Source organism: Trichoderma atroviride, chromosome 4, assembly GCF_020647795.1.
Source record: "Trichoderma atroviride chromosome 4, complete sequence".
Lineage (NCBI taxonomy): Eukaryota > Fungi > Ascomycota > Sordariomycetes > Hypocreales > Hypocreaceae > Trichoderma > Trichoderma atroviride.
The window spans coordinates 5,064,054-5,085,516 of record NC_089403.1 but is presented as its reverse complement, the minus strand read 5'-3'; the positions used below and the strand labels follow the sequence as shown (position 1 = coordinate 5,085,516).

Below are 21,463 nucleotides of genomic sequence, written 5' to 3'. Positions count from 1 at the left end.
TCCTGTCTCAGAGTCCTCGCTCTTCTGCACCGCCGCTTGTTATCTCCTTGTCATTGAAGCCTATTGCCGAGCTGGCGCACCTCAGTCCCGCTCAACAAGTGATACGGTAGTTACCGCAGGGTATCATCAGGATCCTCGCCCTGGACAGGTGGACATGATGGCCTTGATCGACGGAGGAGCCCCTGGGAGGCGCCAAGCTCTCGATGGCTTTACAAGTACTACCATGTACTACTTGTACGCCGCTTGTTCCTAAAGAATGTTGTGGGTGGATGGATGGGAAAGACACTAAAAGGAAGCACGATGTTACGGCGCTATATGCAGCTTGGCAACGCTCCCTTTCTCCATGGATCACCATATCCACAACTTTGCTCAACAACTGCCGACGCACCGCGCCAAAAAGACATCTTAGTCTACCTATACGCATTGTTACAATACGCATATACCTGCTTACGGCCAATCATGGGCAAAGGAACTTTCAAGGAGACTACATGCTATCGTGTGTTGAGTCAGAGCCGGCTGAAGCATTTCATTTGGATCGCATGGCTCGTCTAGATGTCAAACAAAGGCGTAGAATATGCAAAGCCAAAGCCGGGGGTTTCATTTCCAACCACGTGCGGACCAGTTCACCAGTCAAGGGCCAAGCACACACAGACCATTATTGTTTTAACTTGTGCGCTATATTCGCGCCTCTCCGTTAACAAGGTCAACTCTGGACGCTCCTCCCTATTGTGGCGTTTCGAGACACACGCTGGGAAGGCGTTCAGTGATGCAACTGGAGGCTTTTCAGAGTCCCACGATGCGTGTCTTTTTAGTGAATTCACCGAAACCTCATCTTAATTGCAAGCACGGAGCTCGCATGAGGAGAGTGGGTTTTGAGCGGGCTTATGACGATGATTTGCTCCTCGAGCATGCGTGTCCCACGGCACGCAGTCTAGTGCGCTCCTTTTCTCTCCGCAGATGAGCAGCCGGCTCGTGCTACTTTTTACGGAGCCAATGGGGTGGGTTTCGACGGAGTCTCATCTTTTTCAGCTCTCAACAGGCACCGACATTCTCGCCCCCCATCTGCGGACCGCCTTCAGGCGAATACGGAGCATAGCGAGCGGTGCATGGGAGTAGCGAAATGTATTTGTGATCGGAGCTACTGAGTGCTGGGGGATCCTTACGGTGTTTGTTCATCCGCACGATGCCTTTTTTCATCGGACTTGGAGCACAGAGTTCTCCTCGCCTCTGATGTTTTGGACCTTTTTTTTTTTTTTTTTTTTTTTTTTTTTTTTCGCTTTTGGGCTACTCTGCCTGAATGCTTTGGGATCTATTTGCCATTTCTGGTTTACTCTCCCATCTCAACGTTCGCTTCATCAGCTGTTTTTTTCTCTGCATCGTCAGTGCTGTTTCGCCACGGCACTATCCCTTTCCTCCTCCGCCTCTCTTTTCATGTCATAGGTCGACTTGAGCCAAAACCAGCCTAACAGGGTCTCCTCGTGGAAATTTCTGTAGGAAGGGGGGGAGGGGTGGCCGTTCGAAGATGTACCGCGCTACTGTCCTGTACCGACAAGGTCATGGAATCCGAGCCTGGGTCTGGTACAAATTGAGATTGGTTCACGCCCCCCCCTCGCCGCTCTGTGGAGCCTGATGATGGAAGATGGAAATGAAAAGCTTCGATAGTCCTTCTAGCGTGCTTCTCCCGTCCTTCCTCCTTGGTCCGCCACCGACGGCTCGGTCAAGCTCGGCCAATTCTTCAGGACTTGATACTCGCTATTTGCTGCTCCGCTGTCATGAACCCACCGCATGATATCTGACGGCCCAACCAGCGCTTGGAACGGCCTGGGTGGGCTCTTGCCCTCAGCCTTTTGGGAGGAGTTTTCCCACCGGATGCACAGCTATTTGGACTAGGAGACCTGGCATTTTTTGGTGGACTAGACTAGTGTTAAGAGGGGCTTTCTCAACAAAGAGCGCGTCAAAAACGATAGGAGAGGGGGAGGGAAAAATGAAGATACACCCCTCTCACAAAGGGCCAAAAAATGCACTACTGCCATGTACAGTAACTCGCGCCTACTGCATACCGCTGTTTATGATTTTCGACACCTCTTACCCCTTTAGGAGTAATCTCAACGAGGTGGCGCTCATACTGTACGCTTGTTCTGCTAGAAGAGACTAGAAACGGCGTCTCTGGCAACACTGTAATGATCTTTGGAGACAGACGGGCTGACACGTTTCTGCATACGCCACGATTACGGCATCCTTCCAGCCACAAAATGTAATGACAAGCGACGCGGAATCGGTTCGGCATTAACAGTGACATGTTGGATGGAGACCCTGTCTCAGCTCAAACGGGCCATCATGCAGATGCGGCTTGCCGTCGCCCAACGTCCCGTGCCTGGTGATCCCGCAGCATCTGCATCGGCCATCACAATGATGCGGCCAAGACTAGGGAAACAGGTACGATATGTGATTCTATCACTTGTAGCATACAGCTCTGACAGGGGCAGGGATGATGAAGAATGGAGGAATGTATACGACCTTTGAGCTGGTGAAATCAGCTCCATCGTGGTGTACTTACAGTCTTTCGTGTAAATGAGCATGGTATGTTCTATCTGCCACGGCAACTATGTCACGACGAAGCATTGGGATCTCTGATACCATCTTGGCTCAAACGACTCGGTTTACAGCGTTGCTGAATCTCTCTGTTTGACACAGCACAACGACAGCAACGCGGGCTAGCCAATCGCAACTGAAATGATCCCACGTACGCCCCCCTTTCCCCAGGTTGTTTCGAGGCGATAGTGCGGCTATCCCTTTCAAGGTGCTGGGCATCTACAATGGGCTATGATACATGAGTGACGACGTAAACACCATCGGGTTGTTTATATGATAAGCACAGCTTTAGCCGCAAAGGGGGGTCCTTACCGCTGCCGCGCGCGCCCGTCATAATCCCCGAAACAAGCTTGGATACCCCAGAAAAGAGAAAAAGGGCAACTACCGCCGCCGCCGCTTCCAGGGCGTATATGTTGGAGCTGAAGTAGACTGGCCGCAGTGAGGCCGATGAGAAGGGGGTTTTCTGTTGGGAAGAGAAGTAGACGAAGCTCCAGCAAAGACTTGAGGTCGGAGCAGCCGTGCGGTTAGCATGAAAGTGACATTTCCGCTTCTCAAGGGAACAAACAAGACGAAGAAGGGGAAAAGGGTCTATAAACCCTTGTTCATTGCGCTTGAATGAATATCGACATAACAGCGTTGCTAGCGTTGGCTTGGAAGGTTGGTGATGATCCCTTTTTCTTCTTCATCGTGCGCCGTCTAGCGCCGTGATATTTCTCCTAGCCTCTTGCCTGGTGAGTCTACACTGTTTTCTATTTATACACGCAATTACTCCGAGAAGATAAGACAGACAGACAGGTACATACCCCATACGAAGTACAAGCTGCTCTAGTGTCTCGTACGGGGCACGCCGTGATGACGGTTGATGCATGGCCCCATCCCCCTTGGGTCGATCCAGAACACCCTTTTCCTTCTTTTTCTACGATCATGTACAGAAGCAGCATCTCGTGTGTCTCGGCAATTATCTCCCGAAGATGCTTATTCCCACTGCCTCTCACTTTCTCTCTCTCTCGCTCTCTTGGTGTACACACAGGAATGCTCCGTAGATAAGGCAAAAGTCCACTTATTTTGGGGGTCATCTAGACCGCATCTCATGCACTCCACCTGCGAGTAGTACCAGTATGCTAACTCACGTAACAGATACTTTGTATTCATATATACCCGCCACGCGTAAAACGAGGCTTGGCCTTGTTCATAGCCCCATGCTCGTACCAAGGCTGGACAGCGCTATAAGCTCTACGTTCTCACAGGCGGGCGTCGTTGAGCACCAGAGGAAGCGGGCGCCACTCGATCAGGGCCAAGAAGGAGAGTCGATTTGGGAAAATGAGGCCAGGCACGAAGCACCTTGGATTGCTGAAATTGTCTGGATCCATTCTCCAAGTCTCAATATTCTCTCATCTACGGAGCCACACGCCCCCCCTCTCCTCCTCTCTCAAACTTGCCCCTCTTGGCTCCTGTTTTTCTGGCCCCCCCTCTTGGTGAAACTCCACTCTCCTCTCTGAACCTGTACCAAAAATACTGATGTACCTGTTTTTCAACTCTACTTGTTTGCAAAATTTTCCGACTTTTATTTCATGGAAGGAATGCCAAGAAGCGACCAATTCGTTGACAAGGATCTCAACAATGGCCAATAACTCCCAGATGGTTCAATCCCCGTGAGGCTGAAAAGAGCTGAAAGCAAAGTCTCCATAGCATCCATCAAACCAACCACTCCTTATTTCCTTCCAGCTAGATAGCTTCCTTCGCCGCCCATCATCTACTGGTAGGCCCAGGCACTAAAGGTCGGATCTTTCTCCGCCATCGCCCAACTACTGCTGGTGCTAGGAGATCATCTGCTTTCAGCCTGAATGCATCCGTCCCCCATGTGGTCTGGAGAGTTTAATGTTAAGCGTCCGCTTCCCGACGACATATACACACCTCTCAAGAATCGCGTTTTGTTAGTAATAGATCTGAGGGACTTACGAGAGCGCAATACATACATGCGGTGAGGCGCATAATGCATACAGGGAGATTAGGAACGGCATCCCCTTCAGCAGCTGTATTTGCCTGTTGCTGTCATTCTCAGCTCCCTTACTAGCAAATTACCCGTGTTTAGCTAGTCTGCATAGTTTACTAGATAGAGCAGCTGTAATCTTCAACAAAAAGCTACTAGTTCCACGGGCGTTACTTTAGCTGTAGCAGCTAGTAAACATTGTCGCAGGATCCAATAATTGCCCACGCACAGATTTTTAGGCCCAGGCAGTCGAAGCCAAGAAGAGAAAGAGACGAGATCGAATAGTCTCGCTTTTTAGTCAAACCCCCCCAGCTAAAAGACGGTCCAGAGCAAACACGACGCATGGTAGCGCCCCCTATCGTGTTCTGTCTTGAGTCCTATCCTTGTTTGGACTTGAATGTAGACGACCGCTGTGAATTGAGTTTAAGCCTTGTTGTAGACTCTTCTGCAAGTATGTTTCTCTCAACATTGGCAACTCAAACAGTCCAGTAGGGGCACCATGCTGCTAGATTAAGCTACAAGTCAACCAGGAAATGCAAGGGGTGGCTTTATTTAAGCGAGGAGAACTAGCAGGAGCTGGTTGTGAATATCTGGGCGCTGGAGAGTTCTCACCATTCCCGTTTTGTACTTGGCGATTACCTATCAAATGTCTTGATATTCATCCAACATGCACGTCGGGCAATATAGCAACACTCAATATCAAGCGAGTATATGAAAGAGGGAACGCAAGTTGACAAGAACAAAACATGGCGTGAAATTCACATGCTATATAATCCCAAACACTATCTAATTTCATAACCTCATGGTTCCTCTATCGGAAATGTATACCCATATAACGCAGCTCTAAAAATGATAAGCCAAAGAGTAAAAAAAAAAAACAGAAAGAAGACCCAGCTGACTTCATAAACCGTTTGCCAAAAAACAAAAGAAATACCCCGCCCAGTAAAGGAAGAAAAGAAGAGGAAAAAAAGAAAAGTAGAAAAGTATCCATCTATCCGCCCAGCCCATCAGCCAGCCCGGTTAACCCCTTCATGGTATGTCCCAAGAGTGTCTTTTTTTGTTGTAAATAAAAGAATATAGATATAACCATCATCGTTCCTGCTGTAGCCCGCTGCTGAACCCCTTGTACCCCGCTGATGCATCATGATGTGTCCGTCCGGTTGTGTGCATGCGCCAAAGTTCGATATAATATACAAGCCCAAAAACGCCGATGAATGCCATAAGTGTATGGGTGCAGGCCCCCAATGCCCTGGGAAAGCCCTGAAACACCCTTCCGTAAGTCGTAGAACAGGTCTCGCCACTGTAAGCCGATGCCTTTTGATACCCGTATTTTGTCTTTATCCGCCAAAAGAGACAAGTCGCTTCAAAGCTTGCCCAAATGTTTTCATCCCTACTCAACGAGCTGCACCAGCACATCCGGCCAATCTCGCAACTTGTTTCCATTCACCACACTCTTTTCTTCATTGATGCCACGTACACAGCCCAGCTCCACTCAGCCCTCTGGCAACTTGCCTTCACGATTAGCCGATTGGCTGGTGAACACTCAAGGTGGCACGGCCGTAAGCATGCAGAGGACTGTGGCAATATATGGTGTTGTAAGCATCGTATTCGTTGAGTTAGATTGCCTCTCGGAGATTGTCGTGGCCAAAAAATGAGTCGTTCGGGGATGCCCGGATCAAGGTGCAGCAAGGTATTTGAGTTGGTTGGACGGCCTTCTAGGCAGTCGTCGTGCGGTGAAAACGATTGGAAACAGTGGCGATGGCGTGATTCTCGGCTATCGGTGCTGTCTGTCGTCTAATACAATGAATACGGGTTGTTCCACTGACTTCGCTGCTGCAGCGGTGTGTGAGGCGACGCGCCGTGTGCAGGGTGAGCTGGCGGTTGGCTTTGATGGGCGTATGAGTGCAGCGGTGGTGGCGGCGGCGGCGCTTGCTGCGACTGCGGCTGGTGTTGAGGTTGGTGTTGCGGGTGTGGCTGAGAATGCGGGTGTTGGTGCTGGTGTTGGTGTTGCTGCTGCATATAAGTCGGCGGCAGATTGTGCAGGGCTGGGGTGCTGAGTCTGAGTCCACCTGGAAGAGAGAGGCCATATTAGTTGCTGCCAATACCCCGTGTGAGGAATAACAAGTATATACTTACTGTTGTGATCAATCTCGTCGTAGTCTTGCTTAATCTCCTTGAGGGAAGAGGGCATCATGGACGTAGGGACGCTTGTCGGGATGTATCCCACGTTGTATTCGTCTCCATGGGCGGGGGATGAGGGGCTGGGAATGTTGCCAAGGACTGGGTTAGGAGGGACAGATGCCGGCCATTGCTCGCTGGCGGCGCTGGTGATGTGTCCATAGGATTGCTGTGCATAGTCGGGGATCTGGTGAAAGTCGCCAGACGGCAGAGGCGACACCCTGGGGCTTGGCACGGCGCCGCTGCTGGAGCTGAGATCGCCGTCATAGACTGATGGGCTTGGGGTTAGTTGTCCGAAGAAAAGGTCACGAGCGTTGTTGATGATGGTACTTGGCGTACCTGCGGCATTCGAGGAATAGGACGATTCCGTGGCGGTGTAGCCCAAGTGTTCCCGGAGCCTGGCAATCTCCTCCTCGAGGATCTTGTTCCGGCGGAGAAGCTCCTGTACTTTTCTGTCGCGGCTCTGGACTCCTTTGAGCTCGGCCAGTTCACGCTCCAGACGCTCAATGTGCTCCTTGGTCCTGGCCCGGATAGCTCTTTGGGCCTCACGATCGTTGGCCCTCTTGCGAGCCAGCTGAGCTGGAGTCAGAGTCGAGACGCTTCGAGTGCCTGGACATGACCAATTAGCTGACTAGTTCTTGACATGATTCGAGGCAGTGTCCAAGAAGGGTAAAACGGTGAAAGGGAATGACCATGATCAACGCCGGGTAGCTGAATAGTATGGCTTGCGGGGGTGGTGTTGTCATATGAGATGCAGACAAGTGAGATGAGACTTACCCTTCCGCTTGGACGGTTTAGAAGGCTCTCCGGATGATGATCGCGGCATGTCGTATTGTATTCTGTATAAGAGGGACATGCAAACTATAGTTACAATCGAAACGGAGGTCGAATTGAAGGTGGGCGGTTGCGGCGAGAGTCAAGAGCCGCAAACGCGATTGAGTGGGGGAGCTATCGCAAAAAGTCGAAGAGTTGTATTTTTTTTTTCGTCGAGATTCGCGTTACGTAAAGAAATGGATCGTTTTGTTCTTGTTGAATCGACGTCAACAGGGTGAATTCGAGGATCCGGTTCGAGCTTGTTGAAATCGAACACGGATATTGCTTCGTCACGAGAAGCAATGGGAATACGAAAATATGTGGTAGCAAGAACGCTGGCAACAGCGCCTGTGAAGAGACAACTATAAGACTCGGGGACAGGTTCAGATAGCAGGCAAGCGTCCAGCAGACTGGAAACCGCGAGTCGAGTCCGAAAGATGAAAGATGAAAGATGTGAAACTTGATTTTCTAAGTGGGACAGAAAAAAAAAGGACCAGAATATGATGCCGTCAGGTACCATATTATAATAATATGCTGCAATTGCCTTCGAGGCAGTCCCATCCACCCATGAGCGCGGATCCACAAGTCGTCTTCTAGTGAGTGCTTGTACCTCTGAAGGGACCAGATACTTTGAGGGTGGGGAAGGGGGTGGCGGTAGAATGAGTACATCCTTCGAGGCCAGCAGGGGGGGGCCGGGCGTGAGTCTAGACAGACCATCGAGCGGACGACCGGGCTTCCTCAGACTTGCAGCCAGAAGCGTGCGTGCTCTGTGGTGTGGCGTCTGCTACTGTAATAGTCGCAGCACTGGCATAGGCGTCGCAGCAAAGCGGATAAGGTGAGGTGAGCGTACCGAGCTGGTATTGGTACGGCCGGGGCCTACGCGGGGAGAGGCCCTGGCTGCCAATCAAGGCCACGCCAGAGGTTGCTGGTACTCGGACGAGAGACGAGAGACGAGAGGCAGGCGAGAGGGAGCCTGTCCCTCGGACCGCGCTGCCTTAGTGTCCAAGCCGAAGAAATGCATGCATGAAGTACCAGCATGTACTCCGGAATATAACGCCTCAGCTGGGGGCGCAAGCCAAGCAGCAAGCAGACAGGCAACCAAAGGCGAAACAAATCGCTGTGCGGCGGCGGCGGCGGCGAGACAGCCAGCATGAGGCTCCAGAGGCCAAAGAGGCCCCGAGAGGCCATCAACCACGTCGCCAGTCAACGTGCGAATGGCAAGCCTGATGAGGTGGCCGTCTCGCCGCCCGGAGTCGCGAGCAGCTCCCCGTTCGTTGCAAGGGCTGGAGGCGGAGCCGATCTGGCTGCGACGCTGCTGGAATAGCGGCTCTTGCATCTGCGTCGACGGCGGTTCGACATGATGTTTGATGGAGCTCAGCAGCCCGTCTCGCTCGCCGTGTCTGACAGCGGAAGTCGCCTGCTAGGCTGTCGACACAAGCAAGGCATGGTGGCCTTGCATGCTATTCTGGTGCTCGTAGTGCCGACATGGCGGCAGTGCGGCGTCTGGACGCACAGTATTCCGCAGACGGACTGGATCGCGATCTAGGCTGGCTAGGCCATTGGGTCCCTGCCATGTGCGGTACCTCGATATACGGCCAGACGGCGAGGGCCTGCTTGGAGGCTCGTCGAGGCATAGCGCCAAAGGCGTCGATGGGAGAATGGCATGGCCATACAGTGCAGTTGAGCGACGGCTCTCCACCCGGTGCATGTTGGGGCCAGAAGACAAACCTCGCCCACTTGCTGGATGTGCGTACTGGCATGTACAGTAGCCTGTAGTTGTTGTAAATAACGGCCCCCGGTCTCTGCTGGGCGGGCGATACGAAGAGTTGAGGGGCGCAGTGCGGAAAACAAGAGACAGCAGCAGTCTCTACTGCTTTGCACCGCATGAACCCCAATAAGCTGGTTCTGTGCTCCTCTTATCACCTCGAAAAGCCGGCGATGTCTTTCTTCGTTCTGCGTCTCTTCCTCTCTCGCCATCCCATCCCTCCCAACGTTTCTTGCTCTGGCTCGTCCCAGCGCAGCCCTCCTTTTGCGAACTCGTGCGGGCTTCCCAGCGGCAGACCTGCGGCCAGGGACTTGCTTGCTTTGCGGTGGATCGTCTCCGTCGGCGTACAGTATGCGGCGTCCTATCCCAGCCATTGGCCATTGGCTGTTGCGGCAGCTGCAGCTAAACAGGCCTTGGTGCGCCTCTCTCGCTGCTGCTGCTGAACAAATTGGCGTCTGCGGCTGGCGCCCCCATTTTTGGCAGTGGTGTGCAAGTACTACTTACTGTAGGACTATTTCGACGCGCTGGCTGACTTGACCGCCGTCTATTGCAAGCAGAAAAAGGCTCTAGCCGTGGACTAGACCGGGATGATGGAGGAAGTTTGGAGTTGGGGGCATCGACGATTGACGGCTACAGGTCGAGGTACATGATAACATGCATTTCTAGCTGCAGCCCTTAGCGCCGCATGGATTGGCAGATACATGTAAAGCTGCAGCCCAAATGCCTGACCGCCTCGCGACAGTTGCAATCGAGTGAAAATGTGAGAATTGCGAGCGCGCAGGTATCGAGTACATTGGATTAATTTACAGGATGCCCGATATTGCGGTGAAGAGATTGCGTAGGGCTGCTGTAGAGGCATCGATGTCATCGTGGTGCTTGGTAGCCCGAGTACTTGGAGGTACCGATAGCACGCTCGCTGTAGCCATTGGCTTTATGCCCTATTGGTGCTACTGCCAGCGAGATTACAGATGCCTCAACAGTTGCTAGAAGCACTGGAAGCACACTTCCTCCCGCCGCCTCCCACTACCGCCATACCACCGTGGTGCTAGGCCCAGCCAATACTACATAACCTCGGTAATTGATGTTATTAGCTGCCGCCACCAGAAATCAAAGGCTACTAAAAAAACACTGGATAGAAAGACAAAGTAAAGTAAGACGAAATAAAAATTCAAAATCAACAGCATCTTGGGATGGGGCAAGAAAATCCCCAAAGCATTGTTTGCCGAGAACGAAGCAGTAATTGGGAGGTATGTAATCGGATAAGATTAGTCAGTCAGTAAAGGGCTGAGTGCATGCAGTACAGCGGCCGTGTACCTTGTAAAACGTCAACTATTCTGCTTCCAACATTGTTAGCAACACCTTGGCAAACATCACATCATCCCCATTGCCCATCTCCATTGCCCACTTGCAGCATCGTTGCATTTGCATTTCGCCACAGCTCCTAATCCCACGCTCTGTCAGCGGTTGTACCTGCAACTCCCAACGGTACTTGCAACTCTCCAAAACACATCGTGTTGCGCCTAGTTTCCGCCGTCATCCGGCACCACGTCCAGATTCCAGAAGCCCTCGTCCACGCCCCTTCCGAAAAGATGCTGCAACTACAGTACAGTACGCTCCCAGATCGTCGATAACAGTCGAGATCTCAAGTCTGTTTCTCAACGGCCAGCGTACATGTGGCCTAGCGCCTTGCTATCCGTCCTAGCACAGCCGGCACGGCCGCAAATCCCGGCATCCGGCTCACATCAAGAGTGGGCGGCAGACGTTTGGAAGCTTCGAAACCTTCCAGAAAGCGGATATGTCATCAGCATCCAGCATCCAGCACGCAGCGCACAGCCGATCTTTCACCGAGGGCCCGAGCATTGCCAGCGCTGGTGATGCCGCTGAGCCTCTGACAGGCAGGGCTCCAGAGAATTAGGTTGGGTGGCACCAGACTCTAGCATGGTGAAGATGTCACGCACGCCCCCCAGAGACCGCGTGCTGTCATCATAGGTTGCTGCTTCTAGCCTGTCTTCGATCTAGGGCTTCTGTCTAGGCCTCGAGAGCCGGAGGAGCAAACACTGGCCTCCTTACAGTATTTTACACACGAGTTTGCGGTCCGTCCATTTGGATGGGTGCCTCATTGGGCTATTTCTTCCTACTCCAATCTTCCTGAGCGACTAGCGCGTGCTGCACACAAAAGAGGCTGCATGCTAGACCACCACGCGGCGCGTGGCAATTTCTCAGGCGAACGACGCCAACCCCAATGGCGGAGACCGTTTTTTGTCGGTGCGAAAATCCGATGGACATGGACAGAGAAAAGGACTGTTCCGAACTTTGCGGCTGCTGCGGCATGCGATTCCGATTGCCGCAACCCACGATCACAAGGGCTTACCAATCTTTGGTCCGCTGGACCGTTCGATTGCCGTGGCTATAACGGAGACCTTCTATTGCATTACCTACAACCTGGGAGATTTGTGTAGCTCGTTTTGCACAGCAACGTCATTTTGGAAGAGCGAGGGCAACCATGGAGCGTCAAGGGAAAAAGGACGAAGCCAGCCACCATGCCCCGTCGCTTCTCGCACGGCCGACCGCCGGCAACAGTATACGGCACTTCCCGCTATTTCCATGGCCACCCCGTATCGAATAACTTTTGGGCTCCAATCCAGCAAGCCAGCCCGCGTTGCTTGGAGGAGGCTGTCTCAGAGCGCCTGCTAACCCCGTTCATTGTCTGCCAGACGTACACTAAGAGCCCCTGGCATCTGCAACATGACTATTGCACCCAAAGACTGGAGGATCGATTGGTTGAGTGAGTGACCTTCATGGGGCTTGCTCAAGACACTTACAGTACGGAGAACCTGCAAGACGCATCCCATCATATCTGCGAGGCCTCGTGCAAAGTTCTTCAAAACCCCCATCTATCCCCCACGAGATTCTGCTTGCCCAGACATGACGATTGGCTTGCCCTCTACATCAAAGGGGGGAAAAGATAGCAACAGAATTCGCCTGCTCGACACGCTCGCTTGTTAACTGCATCTCCGCTTTCCAACTGGCATGATGCCTGGCTGGTGAAATTCTGCTTCATCGTCATTATACAGCCATTTAGCGTGCAGCTTATCACAACTCAGCTTCAGCTCCTGGTCTTTGGGCTGCTCATTCCGGAGTGTGGTACCTACTACCACAAGTGCTACAGTACAGGCAGTAGAAGACAGCTAGAAGCATGGAAGCACAGGGGCCCCCCCTGGTGAGTGCGCGGGCCTCTTACTGGCTGCCGCTCCTTTGGTTCAAACGAGTTTTTCTGGAGCATTCGTCCGTGGCTTTCTTCATCGGACGCACGCTCCGCCGGTTAGAACAGACTTGTTAAGCTGTTCCTGGCAAACGCTCGGTCTCAGCAAGAGCATGGAGCATGCAGCCCAAAGAGCGGAGACGCAATGCCAGAGAGCGATCAGGGTGTGTACGGAGTGCCGGCGTTTGCTGCCGCGTAAACGTATATACTTGGAGTAGATGACGGCCGAGTGACCTAGTTTGCTGACAGATTGCAGTATACGCTGAGTGTCCGTGTCTGTGTCGAAATTCTCCTAGCAGAGTCTAGTGCAACGCCAGACACGCTCACATCACCACCTGTCAAGCCACTTAGCGCACAGGGCATCAAGGCGGTACAATGTCTTGTCACAAGCGCAAAACGGTACCGTTGCTTGCATCCCGAACTGGAGATTGCTCGGTGGTTTGAACGGAAAGCTGAGCAGCGACCCGGTAGATCATTTCGCGCTACTCTTGCACTACCGGAGCGCCGGCTCCTGGATAAAACGGAAAGCTACCTAGTTTCTCTTTTGCCTATTGCACAATCACCGGTCCGTAATTAGCAACTGGTCGACATCCACCCACCGCATGGTTTTTTGGAGAGTAGCCGGGTACCTAGATGATTAGGGGCAGAGTGCTCGTCTGGGCAAACGCGGAGACACATGCAGAGTTGCCCGTTTACAGAGACAAACAGTCGTCTTTGTAATTGAGCTTTGGTAATATTTCCCTTTTCAGTCTTTTGTTACTGGGCACCAAAGGCTCTACTAAGCCAGATGTTGGTGTCAGCAGCAACGTCAACAGCAAATGTCATCATTAGGCGCGGCGCTCCCGAATAGGCAGTATGCGATGCTTCCATGCTCTTTTGGCGCACAACTGCCAGCCGCACTTTGTTGCCCTACAGACTGACGCCAGGAATGGAATCTAGTTAGAACAAACAACCATTGCGCGCATGGCAAGCATGGCAAGCATATTTAGAGACACTACTGTACTGTGACGGGCGAACTCGGACAAGAGGAAATTTTTCGAAAAGAAAAAGTGCACTACAGGGCCTTGTGTGGCAAAATCTATCAAAAAAGTTGCTCACCAGAGATCTGTGGTAGCGTCATTTGGCTTCCTGTCACAGCAGTTGCCAGATGAAGTCTTGTTACAAGGCTCAAGGTGTCTTGGGACTCGACTCCACACCGTTCGGGGAGTTTTGAGCAGACCTCCTAGGCTCCTAACATTTGGAACAAGGTGCCTGTGTCCATTCGCTCTTTGTTCGCCGTCCATATTGGCCGTTTGAGAAACACTCTGACAAGAGAAACCCGTGCAGCCGACGGTATTATGCCTAACCATTAGAGTTGCGGCACTGTAGCCAGGGCCAACGCTCTGGCAAGCAACATTCCAGGTGTACGGAGTTTTAGGACATGCAACCTAGGAAGATGTGCCCCCCCTGCATTAATCCCGGAACATGGCGAGTCCGGAAAGGGATCTATCACTTGTTTGTCCGGCAGCATCCTGCAGGCTGGCAGCTATGCTTACATCACAACCACCATCAGGCCGATAAAGGCGTTTACACGCAGCGAGGTACTTGGGGGGTGTAAGTCGTGCAACCACCACCACTACTACATCGTGTGCCGTATACAACTTTGACGCAACAGCGTTGGAGTAACACTACTGACTGCCTGCATGGCAAGCAGGGGTCGAGAAAAAAAAGAGGTTGCATACTACCTACACTGGCTTGCTCGTAGGACGGCACAAGGACGTGCGTTTCTGTTACCAAGCCTCAGCAAATAACACACCGAAGCTGAAAGATTGTTAGCCCCCTTGGCAGGAACAAGCAACCAGCGGGAAAAAATTTTCTTTCGCCTCCTTTTTTTTTCCTTTGTCAGGCTTGAAGGATGCTATTGGAGGTGGGTGGACAAGCTGTGACGACGGAGAAATGAATTGGTTTGGCCACGGCTTGGGACATGGAGTCGACACCCTCATTTGGTAGGGCGAGACTCGACAAGTGATGTCTTGAATCTGGGAGCGATTGTTTGTTTCAAATTTCCATCTGCCCGAACTGAGACCTTTGCTTATACTATTTTGGACAAAACAGGAGCCTGGTTCAGCTAGAGGCACTCACACAGACGCACATACGCTGAAATTCGCCTTCTCACTACTACTCATACAAGCATGTACGGCACCAGCACACAGACATGATTGTACATCGCCAACGGCCCTTTACGCGCACATTCTCGGGCAAACAGGCCGAAGACGTCAATCGTCATTGATTCGAGTATCCATCTTTTCTAGGCATCTACTTTTCCATCTCTTGTCATGCATGGCACACGGGCTGGGCTGCATGCCACGGAGCAGACCCTATTAGACGCGATGCAGTCGATGACTCGTATAGTCTGTGATATGTGTGTGAGTGTAAGTGGGTGACTTCTTTTCTCTCTCTCTCTTCTCCAGCCCCCTGGCACATACATATGCATTGTCATTGCCCTCTACTGTAGAAGGCGTCTATGCGACCATCTTTACCACAAAGGGGCCAAACAGGGGAATCCTTTCAAGATTCCATGCCTCTATTGCGAGACATCGCCAGATACCAAGCATCTACTTGTCTACATGCTTAGACCACATAATTTACACGGACCCGCATGGCGGCCGCTACCCTCCCCTACCGCCTCGCCTTACCTCCGCCGCTGGGGTTCCTCTCTGAGAAAAAAGGAACGTCTCGCCGCCTTTCAGTGGCCCGGGGTCGTTGGCTGCAGCTGGAGCTGGAGGGGGAGGAAACGAACAATGAGGCTGCCGCTCCCTTTTGGGGGTTTCAGACCGCCGGCTATCCATCCAGATCCCGGATATCCAAGCCTTCTCTTGTTCTTCTTTTTGTTCCTTGCAGTTCTGGCCCTTGTTTCTTTTCCGTTACTCAAAGTTGACTTCATTTCCGTGGCTTGCAACTATAAGGCACCCTGTCCTAGCTAATACGAACCATTATAGTCGGGCAACTAACCTTCTTTCTTCTTCAGCTCCAATGCTTCCATCTCGCTTCCATTGCAACCAACTTTTGATTCTTTCGTTTCTTTTCCGGTTCCGGTTCCGGTAAACCCTACCCAAAACACGGCAGCCTCCCCCTTCTCTCTTCCAATCAACGTTGCCCCCAGCCCAGCCCAATTTCTTCTCTCGGGGCAATACTCAAAAACCATGCCCGCATATTGCCCTTTTTTTTTTTTCCTCCAAGCCAAGGGTCTGCCCCCCCCCCCCTGGCTGGCTGCCCCTCCAGCACAAGCAAGCCCCCCCGAATAGAGTGCGGCTGGGTTTCTTGTCTAGAAGGGTCGAAGAAGTCGATCTATCGGATTTTTGTGTCGTCACCAGCTGTTGGACGGGAAGAGATTCGGATCTGCACAGGCCACTTTTTATGTCTCTCTCTGTCTCTGCGTGTCCCATCAACGCCCCTCACTCCCTCTCCAACTCCCCTCCTAGTTGGTTAGTTGGGGGTCAGTTAATATTCACAAATCGCATTTCGTAATGCCGGTATCCTTGTTGGAGGTGATCTGCCTGCTCACTTTTCACATGCATTTTTTTTTTCACTTGTATGAATATCTTTCTGGGTCTATCCATCTATGTAATTCTCTGACGCAATTCGCCTGTAACGTAGAGGTAACGTGCAGATACTTGCACGGTGCTCCATTCTTGCCCTTGCAGCATTTTCAGGCCATCTCCAAATAGCCATTGGATGGTGTTTTTACGTAGCATTTTCTTGTTTCGAGCCTGAGCAGCGGCATCTCTCCCCCCCGCAGTGTGTGAGCTCCATTGATACGCCCGGAAAGCGTTAAGAAGGATCATCGGCGCTTCGTGCCTTTTTTTCCACTGAATGAAGAAACTGGTCTGGCGGGCTGTCTTTGGTTGTTGTACGTCAGGTACATACATGTAGGTAGGTACATAGGTACTGGAGGGGCGTGTCCTAACTGCGCGCCAGATTCAGCCCATTGTTTGATCTTCAGGGTGCTTTTTATGTTGATTGTTTCTGGTTCGTTGAAGTGTCTCAATTGCTAGTGAACAATTCTATTGTACGTGGCCTGGAATATCAAGCTCGTGAAGACGCTTTTTATGTTTATTCCAGTAAAATTCGCTTAAAAAAGAAACCGAGTGACTATGGTGGTGATGATTGCGGTGGTGATGTAGATTGAATTGACAAATCCATCTAGATATCTATGTCTTTCTAGATTTCCCTGTTTCAACCAAAGACCATACAAACGCGTATTCCTTCGCTACTACATCTATGGGTATTTCCATCTCAGATTCTATGCGTCATGATTCATGACATGCTTCGCTCATGATTCGTTACCTCCATTAGGCACCTGTTCCGGCTCAGTCTGGTGAGCCCTTGCTTCGGCCTCTGCTCTAACCTTGGCCTGCACCTCGGACGAAATCTCAGGGTTCTCGTCCCTGACGGCCTCTACAAGCTCCTCCATCCCACCTACGGTAGTCGGTCCGCTCATGCCCTTTGGCGGAAGAGCCCATTTGGGCAGCGGGCTTGTGTATGCCCAACTGCCGTCGGCATCTTCGTAGCGGAGACTGTGAAGCCAGAGGGAGAGCTCGTGGCTGCCGGGGTCTGAGTAGAGCGGCGTGGCACATATATCGCACAGCTCGCCCGTCATCTTTTCTGCCCGCTGCTTCTCATATCTGTCCACCATTTCGTCGTAGTAGACGACGGCTTCGGCCACCTCTTCCTTTCCCATGCGATTGAGGCGGGTGATGACGTCCTCGTCTGTATTCTGCGAGCCGTCGGCGTCTGCCTGCCCAAGATTGAACCCCCATACACGCTGGTTGGCGTAGATTGGGTCGTTTTGGATTGGGTGACCTAGGTACTGCAGGTGTACTCGCAGCTGGTGTGTTCTGCCTGTCACTGGCAGACAACGTACGATGGAGTACCCCTTTTTCTGGAGCCAGGGCTTACTCCTCTCATCATCAAGCATCTCCTTATCCGCAGGTGCAACTGGCTTTCCGTCTTCCGCTAAGACAGCCGGCTCCTCTGCATCCCCATCTCGCGGTGGGTAGTATGCAAGGCGCTTGAAGACCGTTCTGGCGGACTTACCATTGGCACGCACACGGTTAAGGCCTAGTTTCGGGGATATCTGGAGGATGGGCTGGTCACAAACGACCTCGCCATCGGGGAAGTGGCCAACGACTCGCGCAAGATACTCTTTTCTGACGGTACGCCCCCTGATCTTGATGGCCATTGCTTCGGCAGACTTGACGCTCTTGGCAATGAACATGATGCCGCTAGTGAGGCGATCCAATCGGTTGCACGGGTGTGGCAGGAAGTCTCTGCCCCTCTCGGCCACCATGATTTCGATGACCGAGTTGAAGTTGTAGCGGCCGGCAGGGTGCACTGGCACGCCCGAGGGCTTGTTGATGACAATGATGTCGGCATCCTCGTGGATGATTCCTATAGGCTCCGCCGTCACGGGGGGGCTCGTGCCGGTGCAGCGTGTGCGAGATCATGTCGCCGTTGCGCACAATGTAGTCTGGGCCGACGACTCGGCCGTTGACGTAGATGTCGCCCCTGACCATGGAGTTGCGGTAGTACTCGACCGGCCGATCTCGGAATTCGGACTCGAAGATGTCGATTAGCGAACGGCCGCGCCATCGCTCCTTGCAGTACGTGTTGTACGTAAAGTGGTAGGGCTTGACGCGGCGCAGGTCGTCCTCGAAGACGTAGGGCCGTGGCCAGATGTCGCCCGCGGGCGTGATGAGGACGGCGCTGTCGTCTGCGAGGGCAGACCGACCCCTGGGGCTCGGCTTCTTCTGCTTGTTCTTCTTGGGCTTGTTGCCGCTCTCCGTCCACGGTCTGCTTCCGACGACTGTCGCATCCTGTCCGTGTTCGCCCGTCGCCGCTGTCTCGTGGACGGCTGCTGGAGCTACCGCCACAGCTGGCTGCTCAGCCTGCGCCGAGTCTGCTGAAGCTGCTGCTGCTGATACTACTGCTACTGCTGCTGAGGCTGAGGCCGCTGCGGGAGTTGCGGCTCTGGTGGCGAGGGCGCCAGAATCGGTCGTCATGGCGAGGGCTCCGGATCGTGCGAGCGTGCGTACGGTGTTCGCACAGGCTCGCAGGAGCATCAGCAGACAGAAGACTGCAGACGGGCTCTTCGATTGGAGCGACAGAATCTCAATTCTAGACTCCGGCCGCACACCCCCGTGGAAGCGATTGATGGCGCGATGCGGACTTCTCCGTCCAGGCTCAGAGTTTTCAATGTCGCGTCGTCTGCGCGGTGACGTATCGCTGCAGGTGAACGAGGGGCACAGAAAATAAATTAGGCGGTCAGGGCCGGCAGAAATGCACTGGTAGAATTAACGCCGACGGGGAATCGTGGCTCCGATCCGGAATGGTCAATCTCCGGTGCTGCTCGTCGGATTTCTCCAGATTACTATATCAGGACCTACCCTGGACCGGTCTGACGAACCTCGGCTTTTGGCGTAGCCGACGACTGGCCGTTCCATTCCTGCGGCATCTCCCATTTAGCAGACGGTCATTCTTTGTAATTCATCTGCAGTCTTCCCAAAGCCTGTCCTCCCCGTCTCTTCGTTTCGTCCTAACCTCGCTTATGCATCTCCTAGCCCGGTTCTAGAGACTGGAGACGCGTGCAACAATGAGCCACGCCACTCTCAAGACACGCCGTCGCCAGGATTACCCGTACCTACTGGAGTACAGGACAAGATGGTGAGTTTGTGCTTCTTCCACGCCTCCTCCACTTTGGTCTCGACGGGTCTTTGAAACCCTTGGGTTTGTGACCATCACAAAATGATAACTACATGTCCTCGAGACCAAGAGAATGCATAGTTATTGGATGAGGAAGATCCCGTACGATATAAGAGGCAATGTTGATGATGTCTTTCTATTGCCACAGGAACGACAATGACATGTACGATCATATGAACAACTCGGTGTACAACTTCCTGTAAGACTTACTCGTATGCATTTGCTTCCTATCCCATCTTGGCAACGTCAAAACCGCAATGGGGGCACTGCAGCAACTTTGCTTCTTATCCGTTCTGCACACTCCCTGTGACCTGACTCGAGACAGGAGCTATTCTCAACTAAATCACACCGTGGGGATCTTATAAGCTTTGCTAACACTGTTACTTTGTTCCATCTGTGGCCCTCTAGATTCGACTCCGCGGTGAACAGTTATCTTGTCGAAAAGTGTGGCATCCACCCCCCCTTCATCCCCTCAGTACGGCCTGGCAGTCCATTCCCACACAGACTTTCTGGCGTCAATTGCCTATCCAGCCGTGGCGGAGGTGGGAGTGCGTGTGACGAAGCTGGGCACGTCCAGCGTCACGTACGAAGTGGCCTTGTTTGAGAGGGGCAGTGATGAAGTCAAAGCTGTGGGAGGATTCGTGCATGTGTTTGTTGAGAGATCCACAGGCAAGCCCCCCAAAGATGGGATGAATGCCCAGTTGCGAGAGGCACTAGACAAGATCAACCTGGGGCCTGTTGTTCCTAGCAAGGAGACTAGCAAGCTATGAGCTGTCACATAGTTGTCAACTGTTCACAACACCCTTTGCTGATCCACCTCGATAGCGATAGAAATCGGGTGTTGCTTTGTATATATGGATTCGTATTATAAAGGTACATGTATATATCGATATTAGCGCCATGGCCTATTTTCTTACATTACAGCAACTCATACTTCTGTGTCGATCCATTCTCATCCCCACTTGTAAACATCTTCTCCATGAATTCCAAATCGGCAAGGGCCTGCTCCGGCGTCTGCAGAGGGTTGACCTTGCCGTCGATGATGCTCTGTGCCCATGCGGCTACCTCCTCCGTGACGCCGTTTGTCCTGGAGAATTCCTTGACAGACTCTTCTCCATCGAGAGGCTTCACTGTGACAGTCTCACCAACAATCTTGACAGAGCCCTTTTCATAGGAGAAGCTCCACTCGAAAGCCTGGAGCAGAGATCCAGCTGAGTGCTGGAACGAGCCCGACCCCCCCTGACTGGGTCTTGACAATGGCATTCAAAGTGTCAATCGGTGGCAAATGTTCGCACATTTGCGCTGTAAATGCCTGCACCGACTCCGGCTTGTTCTCCTCACCAGCGAGCAACAATCTCGTGGCCGCAGCCCAGTGAACACCAGCATCAAGCAAGAATCCTCCCTGATAATCAGGGGTTTTACGCCACGCAGTGTTGTACCACTTATTGTCCGGCTCAACTCGCCATAGGACACGGACGCTAAAGTTGTGGACTTTGCCAAACTTTGCAGCCTCGCCGGCGGCATAGGAAAAGCTCGGGTAGAAGCGCACGTTTTCCGCAATGGCAAAGGTAGCCTTGCTGGTGGCGCAGATACGCTGAGCATTGGAGATGAGGGTGCGGGCACAGGCAACGTCCTTGGCGATGGGCTTTTCAGCGAGGACGTGCTTGCCAGCGGCGAGGGCTGCCTCTATGAATGAAGGCTGAGTGAGGATAGGGAGGGCGATGATGACGGCTGAGATGTCGTCTCGCTTGAGGAGGTCTTGATAAGATTTGCTGGCACCGGCATCCTCAGCGTAGAGATCTGGCTTCTTGACGGATTCGGGGATGAGGTCTGCGGTTTCTTGAGCAGACTTGAGAGACCTTGAGTAGATGGCCTCGAGGCTGAAAAGTTCGCACTTGAGAACGGCAGGCTGTGAGCAATGGTTAGTTTAAATGTGTAGATGACGTTGTTGATAAGGGGGATCGCAAAGTACCAGATGAGACCCCTTGACGAACAGGCCTCCTCCAATGATGGCAACTCCCATAGTAGGCTTCATGATGGCAATTGTTCGGCTGGCACAACTTGATTGGACAGATATTTCGAGTGTGCTTGACTCGTAAACAGAGATGAATCTGAAGAACCG

General features: G+C 52.5%; 4 protein-coding genes across 4 annotated transcripts; all 4 read right to left on the bottom strand.

Moving 5' to 3' along the window:
* Window positions 1-5,312: 5,312 nt before the first annotated feature.
* Window positions 5,313-8,052, bottom strand: TrAtP1_009090 (uncharacterized protein). The gene is made up of 3 exons (XM_014086437.2): window positions 7,538-8,052; window positions 6,719-7,369; window positions 5,313-6,651 (listed from the first exon to the last, which is right to left on the bottom strand). The coding sequence occupies exons 1-3, from the start codon at window positions 7,614-7,616 to the stop codon at window positions 6,377-6,379; spliced, it is 1,005 nt and encodes a 334-aa protein (XP_013941912.2). The 5' UTR covers window positions 7,617-8,052; the 3' UTR covers window positions 5,313-6,376.
* A 425-nt stretch (window positions 8,053-8,477) lies between these two features.
* On the bottom strand, window positions 8,478-8,909 carry TrAtP1_009089 (uncharacterized protein; the record flags this gene model as incomplete). The annotated part of the gene is made up of 1 exon (XM_014087231.2): window positions 8,478-8,909. One exon carries the CDS (start codon window positions 8,907-8,909, stop codon window positions 8,478-8,480), a length of 432 nt encoding a protein of 143 aa, XP_013942706.2.
* Window positions 8,910-16,912: 8,003 nt separating this feature from the next.
* On the bottom strand, window positions 16,913-18,701 carry TrAtP1_009088 (uncharacterized protein; the record flags this gene model as incomplete). Its single annotated transcript, XM_066114153.1, has 2 exons — window positions 16,913-18,016; window positions 18,102-18,701. The coding sequence occupies 2 exons, from the start codon at window positions 18,699-18,701 to the stop codon at window positions 16,913-16,915; spliced, it is 1,704 nt and encodes a 567-aa protein (XP_065970246.1).
* A 1,808-nt stretch (window positions 18,702-20,509) lies between these two features.
* Window positions 20,510-21,376, bottom strand: TrAtP1_009087 (uncharacterized protein; the record flags this gene model as incomplete). The annotated part of the gene is made up of 2 exons (XM_014087227.2): window positions 20,510-21,250; window positions 21,314-21,376. The coding sequence occupies 2 exons, from the start codon at window positions 21,374-21,376 to the stop codon at window positions 20,510-20,512; spliced, it is 804 nt and encodes a 267-aa protein (XP_013942702.2).
* Between the last annotated feature and the right edge of the window lie 87 nt (window positions 21,377-21,463).

Bases quoted from the DNA above. Each gene is read 5' to 3' on its own strand.
- TrAtP1_009090 (XM_014086437.2), bottom strand. From the start codon at position 7,616: ATGTCCCTCTTATACAGAATACAATACGACATGCCGCGATCATCATCC. The intron at 7,370-7,537 runs GTAAGTCTCATC...GGTCATGTCCAG, and splicing joins TAAACCGTCCAAGCGGAAGG to GCACTCGAAGCGTCTCGACT. The intron at 6,652-6,718 runs GTAAGTATATAC...TCTCTCTTCCAG, and splicing joins CGACGAGATTGATCACAACA to GTGGACTCAGACTCAGCACC.